The 14,832-nt window shown below is 39.8% G+C and overlaps 1 protein-coding gene across 1 annotated transcript in view; it reads left to right on the forward strand.

Moving 5' to 3' along the window:
* The window catches only part of TTN (titin), a 242,891-nt gene extending 228,354 nt beyond the window's left edge, over window positions 1–14,537 (forward strand). Inside the window, exons 291-304 of the mRNA XM_074873084.1 lie at window positions 94–381; window positions 506–805; window positions 1,261–1,563; window positions 1,848–2,150; window positions 2,269–2,853; window positions 2,994–3,299; window positions 3,392–3,691; window positions 3,939–4,514; window positions 4,607–4,912; window positions 5,004–5,597; window positions 5,718–11,662; window positions 11,749–11,902; window positions 12,839–13,132; window positions 13,257–14,537. Coding sequence (XP_074729185.1) covers window positions 94–381; window positions 506–805; window positions 1,261–1,563; window positions 1,848–2,150; window positions 2,269–2,853; window positions 2,994–3,299; window positions 3,392–3,691; window positions 3,939–4,514; window positions 4,607–4,912; window positions 5,004–5,597; window positions 5,718–11,662; window positions 11,749–11,902; window positions 12,839–13,132; window positions 13,257–13,555 — 10,553 coding nt within the window. The 3' untranslated portion in view covers window positions 13,556–14,537. The remainder of the gene's footprint in view (window positions 1–93; window positions 382–505; window positions 806–1,260; window positions 1,564–1,847; window positions 2,151–2,268; window positions 2,854–2,993; window positions 3,300–3,391; window positions 3,692–3,938; window positions 4,515–4,606; window positions 4,913–5,003; window positions 5,598–5,717; window positions 11,663–11,748; window positions 11,903–12,838; window positions 13,133–13,256) is intronic.
* Window positions 14,538–14,832: the final 295 nt, after the last annotated feature.

Consider the following 14,832-nt stretch of genomic DNA (forward strand, 5'->3'; position numbering starts at 1 on the left):
CTACTGTTAAAAATAACAGGGTGAAGCTTATACCAACTGAATGTGATATTTATAAAATGGATATTTAAAATATCAATTATTTACTTTTCTTAGTTCTACCCACAATTGACTTCGCTGGAATACCTCAGAAGACAATTCATGTACCTGCTGGCAAGCCCATTGAGTTAGTTATTCCAATTGAAGGACGACCACCGCCAGCTGCATCGTGGTTCTTTGCTGGTTCTAAACTAAAAGAATCAGAACGCATCAAAATGGAGACTGTTGCCAAAACGGCTAAATTAACTGTGCGTGAGACCACCATACATGACACTGGAGAGTATACACTGGAACTGAAGAACACAACTGGAACAGTTACTGATACAATAAAGGTTATAATCCTTGGTAAGTATTTATGAAAATAGTTGTCCATGATCTTTCTCCATCTGAACTTTGTTACATCAACAATATGATTCCTTTTCTTCACCTTTTTTTTTTTTTTTGTCTTTTAATTTTCTTTTTTTTGTAGACAAACCTGGACCACCTGTTGGGCCTATCCGAATTGATGACATTGATTCAAATTATGTAACCATCTCCTGGGAGCCACCTGAGCTAGATGGTGGAGCTACCCTTAGCGGCTATGTGGTTGAACAGCGCGATGCTCACCGTCCTGGATGGCTGCCAGTTTCAGAGTCAGTAACCAGAACAATGTTTAAGTTCACCAGACTTGTTGAAGGTGCAGAATACGTGTTCCGTGTCGCTGCTACAAACCGCTTTGGAATTGGATCTTACCTGCAGTCTGAAATTATAGAATGCAAGAGCAGAATCCGTAAGTCTGAATTTTTGCTTATTCTCTACCTTTAAAAATAAAAATATATATTTAAATGGGCTTATATATCCACATATAGAGAAGATTTTTCTAGATTATACTAATTCCTTTTGACAAATAAAATGGTACATTATGATGCACACTAGTCTTGTTATATTTCCGGTGACAAATGCCATCCATAAATCTATATAGATATTATAGATGCACTGCACAGAACCTGGATGGTAAACTTGGATTTCTGCTCAGGTCTACCATTAGCCTTGAAAAATTGCTTTACCCGATTACAAAAACAGGAGTATTTCACTGACCTAATTTGTAAAGTACTTTGACATTTGCTGATAAAACAAGTTTGTTGTGACATTGATATTACATTGTCATTCACAATATTTTGCACATTACTAATGTGTAGAATCATTTGACGCTGTCTTCACTAATTCTGTGTTATGTTTTTACAGGTATTCCTGGTCCTCCTGGCACTCCAGAAGTGTTTGATATCTCTCGAGATGGCATGACATTAACTTGGTATCCTCCAGAAGATGATGGTGACTCACAGATTACTGGTTATATTGTGGAACGCAAAGAAGTTAGAGCAGATAGATGGATCCGTGTGAATAAAGTTCCAGTCACTATGACTCGTTACCGTTCCACTGGGTTGGTTGAAGGATTAGAATATGAACACCGAGTCACAGCAATCAATGCGAGAGGCACTGGGAAACCCAGCCGTCCTTCCAAGTCTGCTGTCGCCAGAGATCCAATTGGTAAGTAATTTCCTACGTAGATTAAGCACATCACGGCAGAAGGGAATGATAATAGTAAAATTTACTCTTTTTTCTAATTTGGAAATTTATCTGGGCCTATTAACAAATGAGATTCTGACTGGAGAAAACCAAGAAAATAATTGTGAAAATCTTTCATTCTAAGTTTTCCTATATAAATCCTATAGACTTAATACAGATCATACGATGCAAGTTGGCATTTGTTATATATTCTAAATATTAATAAAAAAAAGATCCCACCCCTCACGTCTGATCTTCTTTTCCAGCTCCTCCAGGTAAACCTCAGAATCCAAGAGTCACTGATACTACAAGAACATCTGTCTCCCTGGCTTGGAGTCCACCAGAAGATGAAGGTGGTTCTAAAGTTACTGGCTACTTAATTGAGATGCAGAAGGTTGATCAATTTGAATGGACCAAATGCAATACCACGCCAACCAAGATTCGTGAATACACCTTAACACATCTCCCCCAGGGTGCAGAGTACAGATTCCGTGTGCTAGCCTGTAATGCTGGTGGGCCTGGAGAACCTGCTGAAGTGCCAGGAACAGTCAAAATAACAGAAATGCTTGGTAAGGCTGTTCAAGTCTTAACTCTCATTGAAAGTTGTTCTAAAAAAGTATTTGCCTAAAGCAGGTATGATATAATCTGTAAAACAGATGTAGCATGACATGTTAATTTTCTTTATAGAATATCCTGACTATGAACTTGATGAAAAATACCAGGAAGGTCTCATGGTGAGACAAGGTGGAGTTATCAGGCTTACAATACCCATTAAGGGTAAGCCCATCCCAATATGCAAATGGACAAAAGAAGGACATGACATCAGCAAGAGGGCCATGATTGCAACTTCTGACACTCACACGGAACTTGTGATCAAAGATGCAGAAAGAGAAGATTCAGGCACCTATGATTTGGCACTTGAAAACAAGTGTGGAAAAAAAGCTGTGTATATTAAAGTCAGAGTGATTGGCATTCCAAATCCACCAGAAGGTCCACTTGAGTATGATGATATACAGGCTCGCTCTGTCAGAGTAAGCTGGAGACCTCCTACAGATGATGGTGGTGCAGATATCCTAGGTTATATTGTTGAGAGACGAGAAGTACCGAAGACTGCCTGGTACACTGTTGACTCCAGAGTGAAAGGGACATCACTAGTGGTGAAAGGGCTCAAAGAAAATGTGGAATATCACTTCCGTGTTTCTGCTGAAAACCATTTTGGTATTAGCAAATCTCTCAAATCTGAAGAACCAGCAGTACCAAAGACACCACTAAGTAAGTCCCCTTTTAGAATTTTTTTAAAAAATAAATTTTAATTACTATATTATGGTTCTAAAAGTGCAATAGTATATGTAAATGTTTTAATGTGATGTGAATATTATTTCTATTATTTTTGTTATTATAATTATCCACAGATCCCCCAGAGCCTCCAAACAACCCACCTGAAGTGCTCGATGTTACAAAGAGTTCTGTCAGCTTGTCCTGGTCCAGACCTAAAGATGATGGTGGTTCTCGTGTAACTGGCTACTACATTGAGCGTAAAGAGACATCTACAGAAAAATGGGTCCGGCATAATAAGACACAGATTACCACTACAATGTACACAGTCACAGGACTTGTTCCAGATGCTGAATATCAATTCCGTATCATTGCTCAAAATGACATCGGAGAAAGTGAAGCAAGTCCTTCTTCTGAACCAGTTGTATGCAAGGATCCATTTGGTAGGAAAATGATTGCATTAACAGATCTTTTCAAGAGCAACTTAGTGACATTTAGAGAGGAATTTATTTTCTGTATCTATTTTAATTTTCAGATAAACCAAGCCAACCTGGAGAAATTGAGATCACTTCTATATTTAAGGACAGCATTACGTTAGAATGGGAACGACCTGAAAGTGATGGTGGCAAAGAGATCCTTGGCTATTGGGTTGAATATCGCCAGTCTGGAGAAAGCACCTGGAAAAAATGCAATAAAGAACGCATCAAGGACAGGCAGTTTACAGTAGGAGGTTTACTAGAGGCTACAGAATATGAATTCCGTGTTTTTGCAGAAAATCAGACTGGCCTCAGCAGACCTCGAAGGACTGCTATGGCAGTGAAAACTAAATTAACATGTAAGCAAAAATATATTGTCATATTTGCTGTGATATTATTGTGTGATTTGCTGTCTCATAAACCACAGTGCTTCACTTAACGTGCTGTCTATTTGTTTCACATGTTATTTGCTAACGTGACTGTCCTAAAGCACAGCCTTTCAAATATAAGAGACACAAATAGAAATGAAAATTAATTTCCAGTAATATAGTAACAGAGGAAAATTTCTTAGTAATCTTCATTATTTTTTTATTTTCTTTATCGTAGCTGGAGAAGCACCTGCCATAAAAAAAGAAATGCAGGATGTTACAACTAAACTGGGTGAAGCAGCTCAGCTAACATGCCAGATTGTTGGGAGACCTTTGCCTGATATTAAATGGTACCGATTTGGCAAAGAACTGGTGCAAAGCCGAAAATACAAAATGTCATCTGATGGACGCAATCATACACTGACAGTAATAACAGACGAACAGGAAGATGAAGGTCTCTACACTTGTATGGCTACCAATGATGTTGGAGAAATTGAAACTAGTGGCAAGCTATTATTGCAGGCTCCTCCTCAATTCCACCCTGGCTTCCCGTTGAAAGAGAAATACTACGCTGGTGCAGGTGGCACCCTCCGCCTTCATGTTGTATATATTGGCCGACCAGTACCAGCGATAACTTGGTTCCACGGCAACAAACCTTTGAGAGGATCAGAAACTGTTACTATTGAGAACACAGAGCATTATACTCATCTTGCTATTAAGAATGTCCAGCACAAGACTCATGCTGGGAAGTACAAAGTGCAACTCAGTAACACATTTGGAACAGTTGACACTGTACTTAATGTGGAAATACAAGGTAATTAATTTTATTTTCAGTATTTTTGTGGAGTATTTTCTCAAATAGTTATTGGAAAAAGAACTAAAAACATTATGCCTTTTCTTTTACAGATAAGCCAGAAAAACCAGTAGGGCCAATTGTTATAGAGTCTATACTGAAGAATTCTGTGGTGATAAGCTGGAAACCACCAGAAGATGATGGAGGTGCTATGATAACCAATTACATCATAGAGAAACGTGAAGCCAAGGAAGGAGCAGAATGGCAACTTGTATCTTCAAGCATTTCAGGCACAACCTGTAGAATTGTTAACCTAACTGAAAATGCAGGCTATTATTTCCGTGTTTTTGCTCAGAATACATATGGCATTAGTGAAGCACTGGAGGTTTCATCAGTTGTTGTTATGAAGCCTCCATTTGGTAAGTGGACACCAAAATATCAGAATCTGTATGCCCCTGTAATTACTAAGGCAAGCTCACTTCATTTTCTGAACTTTTTTATTCTTTACAGAAAAACCAGGACAACCTGGTCAGCCAGTAGCAAGTGCTATCACAAAGGATTCTTGTGTTGTCTCATGGAAGCCACCTGCAAGTGATGGTGGTGCAAAGATTAGAACTTACTATCTTGAGAAACGTGAGAAGAAACAAAACAAGTGGATTTCTGTAACAACAGATGAAATTCGTGAAACGGTCTATTCTGTGAAAGATCTTATTGAAGGTCTTGAATATGAGTTCCGTGTAAAATGTGAAAATCTTGGTGGTGAAAGTGAGTGGAGTGAGGTATCACAACCAGTCATTCCAAAATCTGATGTACCAATTCAAGCTCCACATTTCAAGGAAGAACTAAGGAATCTGAATGTGAAATTTCAAGCTAATGCCACATTTGTCTGCAAAGTCACAGGTCATCCTAAACCAATTGTTAAGTGGTACAGACAAGGCAAAGAAATCATGCCAGATGGTGAAAAGATCAAGATACAGGAATTCAAGGGCGGATACCACCAGCTGGTGATCACAAATGTAACGGATGATGATGCCACAGTATATCAAGTTAGAGCTACCAACCAAGGAGGATCTGTGTCTGGCACAGCCTCTTTGGACGTTGAAGGTGAATGAAGGGTCTTGATTCCTACGACAAATTCTTTTAAATCTTTGAATGTTTAGACTACTGGCGATCTTCTCATGTACTTTTGTCATGTTCTGTTTTTTCTTTCTCTTTCTATTCCAGTTCCTGCAAAGATTCACTTGCCCAAAAACCTGGAAGGCATGGGAGCTGTTCATGCCCTCCGAGGGGAAGTAGTGAGCATCAAGATTCCATTCAGTGGCAAGCCTCACCCTGTGATCACATGGCAGAAGGGACAAGACCTCATCGATACTAATGGACACTACCAAGTCATTGTTACGCGATCATTCACATCTCTTGTTTTCCCAAATGGTGTTGACAGAAAAGATGCAGGGTTTTACATTGTTTGTGCCAAAAACAGATTTGGAATTGATCAAAAAACAGTTGAATTAGATGTGGCTGATGTGCCTGATCCACCAAGAGGTCTGAAGGTAACTGACATTTCAAGGGATTCAGTCAACTTAACCTGGAATGAACCAGCTACTGATGGTGGAAGCAGAATCATAAACTACATTATTGAGAAACGTGCAACAACAGCAGAGCGATGGATTCGTGTTGCACAAGCTCGTGATACACGATACACAGTGGTGAATCTATTTGGCAAGACCACCTACCAGTTCCGTGTAATTGCAGAAAACAAGTTTGGCCAAAGCCAACCTTCTGAACCTACTGATCCAATTATAACAAAGGAAGATAAAACCAGAGTAATGAACTATGATGAAGAAGTTGATGAGACCAGAGAAGTCACCACAGTTAAAGCAGCTCACTATTCTACAAAGGAACTCTATGACAAATACATGATTGCAGAAGAGCTTGGACGTGGGCAGTTCGGCATTGCACACCGCTGTGTTGAGGCAGTTTCAAAAAAGACTTACCTGGCCAAGTTTGTCAAAGTAAAGGGTGCTGACCAAGTTTTGGTAAAGAAAGAAATTTCCATTCTAAACATCGCTAGGCACCGAAATATCCTGTATCTTCATGAATCATTTGAGAGCCTAGAAGAATTGGTCATGATCTTTGAATTCATTTCTGGAGTTGACATCTTTGAAAGAATCAGCACAGCTTCATTTGAACTTAATGAAAGAGAAATAGTAAGTTATGTACGCCAGGTCTGTGATGCACTAGAGTTTCTACATCGCCACAGCATTGGACATTTTGATATTAAACCAGACAATATTATTTACTTCACAAGAAGAAGCTCTGTAGTTAAAATTGTTGAATTTGGTCAAGCCAGACAATTGAAGCCTGGAGACAGCTTTAGACTCCAGTTCACTTCTCCTGAATATTATGCACCTGAAGTACATCATCATGATTTGGTCAGCACAGCTACTGACATGTGGTCAGTTGGTGCTCTAACATATATACTTCTCAGTGGCATTAATCCTTTCATTGCTGAAACAAACCAACAAGTTATTGAAAATATTCTAAATGCTGAATACAACTTTGATGATGAAGCATTCAAAGACATAAGCATTGAGGCCATGGACTTCGTTGATCGCCTACTAGTAAAGGAAAGAAGAGCTCGGATGACAGCTGCTGAAGCGCTTAACCATGTGTGGCTAAAACAGCAGACAGAAAAGACCAGCACTAAAGTCATCAAGACCTTGAGGCACAGGCGTTACTACCAAACTCTAGTAAAGAAGGAGTGGAACACAGTTGTGTCAGTAGCCCGCATTTCCTGTGGAGGCGCGATTAGAACTCAGAAAGGCATAACGGTGGCTAAAGTTAAAGTTGCACCAATAGACATCGGTCCCATTGCTGGGCAGATAAAGCATACTGTTACAGAAGAAGGAGGGCATGCCAAATATGTATGCAGGATTGAAAACTATGATCAGTCCACACAAGTTACATGGTACTTTGGTATGAGGCAATTAGAAAGCAGTGAGAAATATGAAATCAAATATGAAGAAGGTGTGGCAACCATGTATGTCAAAGATGTTTCTAAATCTGATGATGGCACCTACAGATGCAAGGTAGTAAATGATTATGGTGAAGATAGCTCTTATGCAGAACTTTTTGTTAAAGGTGTGAGAGAAATTTCTGAGCACTACAGATGCAGAACCGTTAGGAAAGTGAAACGACGGGTTGATACTATGAGACTATTAGAGCGTCCACCAGAATTTACTCTGCCTTTGTATAACCGCACTGCATACGTTGGAGAAAATGTCAGGTTCGGAGTAACTATAACAGTTCACCCAGAACCTCGCTTAACATGGTTCAAATCAGGCCAGAAAATCAAACCTGGTGATGATGATAAGAAGTATACTTTTGAATCAGACAAGGGTCTTTACCAACTCGTCATCAATAACGTCACTGAAGAGGATGATGCTGAATACAGTATTGTGGCACGCAATAAATATGGCGAAGACAGCTGCAAAGCCAAGCTGACTGTGATTCCGCATCCACCTCCAGCAGATGCCACACTAAGGCCAATGTTTAAAAGACTGCTGGCAAATGCTGAATGTCAAGAAGGCCAAAATGTCAGTTTTGAGATCAGGGTATCTGGTGTACCAAAACCAACACTGAAATGGGAGAAAGATGGTCAACCTCTATCCTTTGGTCCTAACTTTGATATAATTCATGAAGGCTTGGATTATTATGCTTTGCATATTAGAGAAACTTTACCAGAAGACAGTGGTTATTACAGAGTTACTGCCACAAACAGTGCTGGATCTACAAGCTGTCAGGCTTATCTAAAAGTTGAACGCTTGAAATACGTCAAGCGTGAGTACAAGACTGAAGAAGAGCGGGAGAAGCACGTACAGAGGCAAATTGACAAGACCTTACGAATGGCAGAAATCCTATCTGGGGTTGAAGCTGTTCCACTGACACAAACTGCACAAGAGGCTCTCAGAGAAGCTGCTATCTTATATAAACCAGCTGTTAGCACTAAGAACGTCAAAGGTGAATATGAAATTAAGAAAGAAGAAAAGAAGGAAGAAAGAAGACTTCGTATGCCATATGAGGTCCCAGAGCCTCGCAAACATGTACGCACTACTCTTGAGGAAGATCAGAACATTAAACACTTTGTGCCTCTGTCAGACATGAAGTGGTACAAGAGGCTGCGAGACCAGTACGAAATGCCAGGAAAACTTGAGAGAACTGTTCAGAAACGCCAGAAACGCATACGTCTTTCCAGGTGGGAGCAATTCTACGTGATGCCACTGCCACGCATTTCTGATCAGTATAAGCCTAAGTGGCGCATACCAAAGCTAACACAAGATGATCTTGAAATTGTGAGACCAGCACGTCGGCGTACCCCATCTCCAGACTATGAATATTACTATAGACCAAGGCGGCGATCGCTTGGTGACTTGTCTGACGAGGAATTACTCCTGCCTATTGATGACTATTTAGCCATGAAGAGAACTGAAGAGGAAAGACTGCGCCTTGAAGAAGAGCTGGAGTTAGGCTTTTCTGCTTCCCCACCAAGTAGAAGTCCCCCACGCTTTGAACTGTCTGCCCTTCGGTATTCTACTGCAGGAGCACAGGTCAGATCAGAGGAAGAAAGAAAAAGAGAGCTGAGGTATTCAAGCTATCACATCCCAACTAAAGCCGATACCAGTGCAAGCTATGCAGAGCTTCGTCAGCGCCATGACAGGGCTGCCTACAGACCACCTAAACAAAAACAAAGAATAATGGATGAAAGAGAGGATGAAGAATTGCTCCGTCCTGTTGGCACTGCTCAACGACTCTCTGAATACAGGAGTGAGCTCGAATATATGGCAGAGGAGGAAAAGAGTAGGCTCAGGAGAAGGAGGGAAAGAGAAATAACTGAAATCACATCAGAAGAAGAAGAAGAAATAGAAATGGTGCAACACGTTCACAGGGAATTTTCACCTCCCTCTAGATTACTAAGGAGAAGAAGATCTCTTTCTCCAACTTATATTGAGTTGATGCGTCCTGTATCTGAATTAATTCGACCTCGCTCACGGCCTCCTGAAGAAAGTGAGAGAAGATCCCCAACACCAGAGAGAACTCGACCACGCTCACCTAGCCCAGTTTCTAGTGAAAGATCGCTCTCTCGGTTTGAGAGGATGGCAAGATTTGATATATTTTCTAGGTATGAGTCCATGAAATCTGCTTTGAAAACTCAGAAATCTATGGAAAGGAAATATGAAGTTCTGACTCAGCAGCCTTTCACCCTTGACCATGCTCCTCGCATTACCCTGAGAATGCGCTCACACCGAGTACCGTGTGGCCATAATACCAGGTTCATTCTAAATGTCCAGTCAAAACCAACTGCTGAAGTGAAGTGGTACCATAACGGTATTGAGCTCCAGGAGAGCAGTAAGATACATTTTACTAACACCAGTGGTGTATTAACTCTGGAGATTCTTGACTGCCACATTGATGACAGTGGAACATACAGGGCTGTATGCACAAACTACAAAGGGGAATGCTCTGATTATGCAACACTAGATGTTACTGGAGGAGATTACACTACATACTCTTCCCAGCGGAGAGATGAAGAAGTACCAAGGTCAATTTTACCTGACTTGACAAAAACAGAGGCATATGCAGTCTCCTCATTTAAGAAAGCATCTGCTACAGAAGCAAGTTCCTCAGTAAGAGAGGTCAAATCAGAAATGTCAGCAACAAGAGAATCGCTTTTATCATATGAACACTATGCTGCTTCTGAAGAAAAAATCACTGCAGCTGAAGAAAAATCACTGGAAGAAAGGACTGTACACAAGGCATTCAAAAGCACTCTACCAGCAACAATCCTTACAAAGCCACGGTCAATCACAGTTTCTGAAGGGGAGACTGCAAGATTTTCATGTGACGCTGATGGTGAACCAGCACCAGTAATAACATGGTTCCGTGCAGGACAACCCATTGTTTCCTCAAGGCGCTTCCAAGTAACACGAACACAGTACAAGTCCACCTTTGAAATTTCTTCAGTCCAGATGTCAGATGAAGGAAGTTACACTGTTGTGGTGGAAAACTCTGAAGGAAGACAGGAAGCGCATTTTACTTTGACCATTCAAAGAACAAAAATTCCTGCAAAAACAATTACATCACCCCCAACAATCAAATCTCCTGAGCCTCATGTAAAGTCTCCAGAGCCAGTTAAGTCTCCTAAACGAGTGAAATCTCCTGAACCCATCAGTGGCCCCCCAAGAGCAAAGTCACCACCTGGAGACAAATCAGTACCAGCAGAGAAAGTACAATTACTGACTGCTTCTCCACCAAAGATAAAACAGCATCTGAAAGCAGAAACTCTTGGAGATAAGGTAAAGCTATCTTGTGCAGTTGAAAGCAATGTTTTAAGTGTCAGAGAAGTGGCTTGGTACAAGGATGGCAAAAAACTGAAAGAAGACCATCATTTCAAGTTTCATTATGCAGCAGATGGCACCTACGAGCTCAAGATCCATGAGCTCACGGAATCTGATAAAGGAGAATACACCTGTGAAATTATTGGGGAAGGAGGCATTTCAAAAACTAGCTTCCAGTTTACTGGCCAAGTATTTAAAAATATCCATTCCCAGGTAAGAGGTGTATCTGAAACTCATAAATCAGTTCAAAAAGATGAGGTGCTTACAGTTTCTACCCAGAAGAAATCAGCAGTGGCAACTGAAGAAAAAGCAGCAGTTCAAGAAGTCATTAAAAAGTCGGTTGTTACTGAAGATGTCAAACAATTGAAAGCAGAAATTAAAGCTTCTTCAACTAAAATGACAGTGTCCGAAGGGCAGAAAGTGATGCTAAAAGCCAACATTCCTGGTGCCTCTGAAGTAAAATGGGTGCTGAATGGAATGGAGCTGAGAAATTCAGATGATTACAGATATGGTGTTTCTGGAAGTGATCACACACTAACTATCAAAAAAGCTAGTAATAAAGATGAAGGTATACTTACCTGTGAGGGTAAAACTGATGAAGGCATTATTAAATGCCAGTATGTTCTGACCTTTTCTAAAGAACGCTCCAATGAACCAGCATTTATCATGCAGCCTAAGTCTCAAAATGTCAATGAAGGACAAGATGTATTGTTCACCTGTGAAGTTTCTGGGGATCCTTCACCTGAAATTGAGTGGTTCAAGAATAATCAACCTGTAAGTATTTATTTAATATATTTACTTGAAAAATTAGAATTACTTCTAAAACTGATCTTAATGAAACCATTCTTTTCCCTCCTCAGATTGCTGTTTCATCACACATCAGAGTAACACGCTCTAAAAACATATATTCTCTTGAGATTCGAAATGCAGCAGTGAGTGACACCGGAAAATACACAGTCAAAGCAAAAAATTACCATGGGCAGTGCTCTGCTACAGCATCTTTGACTGTACTCCGTAAGTTTGTTCTCCGGGTCTTGTGTTCAGACTGATCACAACTTTTTGCTGTGGTGTGTCTACTAAAATGACTTATGATAAAAGCCACTGGTAGTGTTGATTTAGGTTTATAACCAAGTTCCTATTTCTTTTGTATATTATATCTACAGAACTAAAACAGTATTATAAATCTTTATAACACCCACAGAGGAGCACACAAATGTTCTATTACATCAATAGATGCATGCTAACAGAAGGCTATGAGCATTCCTTCTAGGATGACTGTGTTAAGACCTTGGTGCTGGCAATTGCTCTTTCCTCATTTACTAACAGAATCTGTTCCAATAAAACAAAGTCATTTCACAGTTAAATTTTTTTATGGTAACTGAGCCATAACTGAACTGGGTTTAGTATTTTATTGGCTGTACCATATCCCAGTTCCTAGCATCAAGGGGTTGCTATGATTTGCTTGTATGACTCTGCTTGGGTTTAAAGGAAAGATGCAGTGACTGAGATTTTCTGTTACCTTTCACAGCTACAGAACAATGCAGTGAAATACAGACTTTCCTATACCATGCTTGTAAGAACTTGAAAATGTTTCACAACTTCTACAAACATGAACTGAACCCACACAATTTCTCAGTGTCTAATTGTAGTAATGGTTCTAATAGGAAAGGCTGTGTGACAATCTGTTTCTTCTTAAGTATTTTTCCTTCAAGTTCATACATACTAGTAACAGCTCTGTTTCCTACTTGTTTCATGTAGAAATTACTGTTTGCGATTTGGACATCTTCAATCAAATGATTGTAAACAATTTTATACTCCACTGCAGTTTTCCATTGAAAGCAAACTATGCTGTCTCTTCGTTTCTGTAAAATTAACCATATAGAGCTGCATGACTTTGTTCGTTAATGTGATGTTATTGGTTTTTCCTTCTATGTTTGCGATGCTCCCCAGCTCTAATTGAAGAACCTCCAAAAGAGGTAGTATTGAAGACAAGTGGCGACGCAAGCATGCACGAAAGTTTTTCTTCTCAGTCCGTTCAAATGGCTTCTTCTAAACAAGAGGCTTCATTCAGCAGTTTCAGCAGTAGCAGCATGACTGAAATGAAATTTGCAAGCATGTCTGCCAAAAGCATGTCCTCCATGAAAGAATCCTTTGTAGAGATGAGCTCCAGCAGTATTATGGGGAAATCTAGTATGGCTCAACTGGAGAGTTCAACTAGTAAAATGCTTAAATCAGGTCTGAGAGGTGAGCAATACAATTACTGGTTGAGTTAGTGCTTCAAATATCCTGAAATAGTCGTCACAGTAACCCTGCTGCATGGCTTAGTGGAAACAGACTAACTTGGTATTTCTTCTCCTGTTTTGTAAAGGAGTACCACCCAAAATTGAAGCTCTCCCATCTGATATCAGCATCGACGAGGGAAAAGTTCTCACACTATCTTGTGCCTTTTCGGGTGAACCTGCTCCCGAAATAACATGGTACTGCAGAGGGAGAAAAATTACCAGTCAGGACCAGCGAGGCAGATTCCACATTGAAACCAGTGAAGATCTAACCACCCTGATCATCATGGATGTCCAGAAGAACGACGGTGGACTTTATACCCTGAATTTAGGAAATGAATTTGGTACCGATTCTGCCACTGTGAATATTAATATTCGATCAATTTAGAGAGCTTGATCTGTATTATTTACACTTGTCTTTTTACAAGTGATTCATATATGGACTGAAGTATCTGATATGTAAATATAAAAAAAAAATATTTTTGTACCTACCTGAATGAGACGAAGTCCAGAGCTATACATTATGACTTATAGTCATTATTGACCTAAGAATTTTAAACACTTTTTTCATTGACATGTACATACTGTATATAGCCGAAGTTAACGGTTATGAAGTTTTGTACCATTTATTTTATGACATTTTGAAACGTAACTTTTGGAACTAACAGTTGGTAGGAGAAAGTTTCCTAGCAAACGACTACCCTGCTCAACATTTAACTAATTTTTGCGCCTCAACTCATTGTTGATGTCTAAGAATGCCTCAACAGGTAGAGAGGCTCCCTGTTGAAGATTACCTACACCTAAGAGATGATACAGTGCGTAGTATTTCATACACGCACAAATATTTATGTTGAATCAGAAATGTAAGGCATTGGTGATGTTTGCAATTACCCTCCTGTAAGCATTGCTTTAATGTTTTACATTGGATCTGATTATGTCACAATTTCCATACCTGACTGACAATTTTTGGACAAAGTGCAAGCGGCCAGCACTTTGTTCACCCGCTGTCTGCGTACTGTTTCTGACATATTGACTGCCTGAATAGCTTTAAAAAAGTAACATCACCTGGCCATCCCCTTAATCAACGAAGCTATTTAGGTACTCAAGTGCAGCAGCAGTACCCCCTCTCGGAGGTTCATAGGATGCAGTGATTGAGTTTGTGTGGTAGCATTAGATAGCCAGTAGTCACTTCTGGGCAACTAAGCAATGAACCACAGTTTGAAAACAAACTGTTGTTACAACATCAAATACTGCCCTGCACTTCAATTTGCTTTAGTTCTCCTAATGTAGTAATAAATCTTGTTAGCTGTTGAACCTCCTTGAGATAGATTTGCTCATTTGAAATAAAGCATGCTTTCTGCACCATAAAATCTGTGACTCCTTGTTATTTATTTATTTATTATGCTCTGTTTTTACAGTTCCTGTACTACACTACAGAAAAGGAGTTGCTGAAAGACTATTTTTATTACATTTTTACTGGAAGACTAATTCTCCAATGCAAACCAGATAGCTAACTGTTGAAAATCCAGTCATTTATCAGAAACAGCTTGGCCACCAGAAAGTCAGCCTTAAACCAGACTTTAAAAAAAAAAGTCTTCTTCTAGCATACGCCTAAGCATTATGCTGTTCTTATTATCCCTCTGTTAAGTGAATTTCCAGGCCTTC

This window comes from Strix uralensis, chromosome 6 (genome assembly GCF_047716275.1).
Source record: "Strix uralensis isolate ZFMK-TIS-50842 chromosome 6, bStrUra1, whole genome shotgun sequence".
Classification (NCBI taxonomy): domain Eukaryota; kingdom Metazoa; phylum Chordata; class Aves; order Strigiformes; family Strigidae; genus Strix; species Strix uralensis.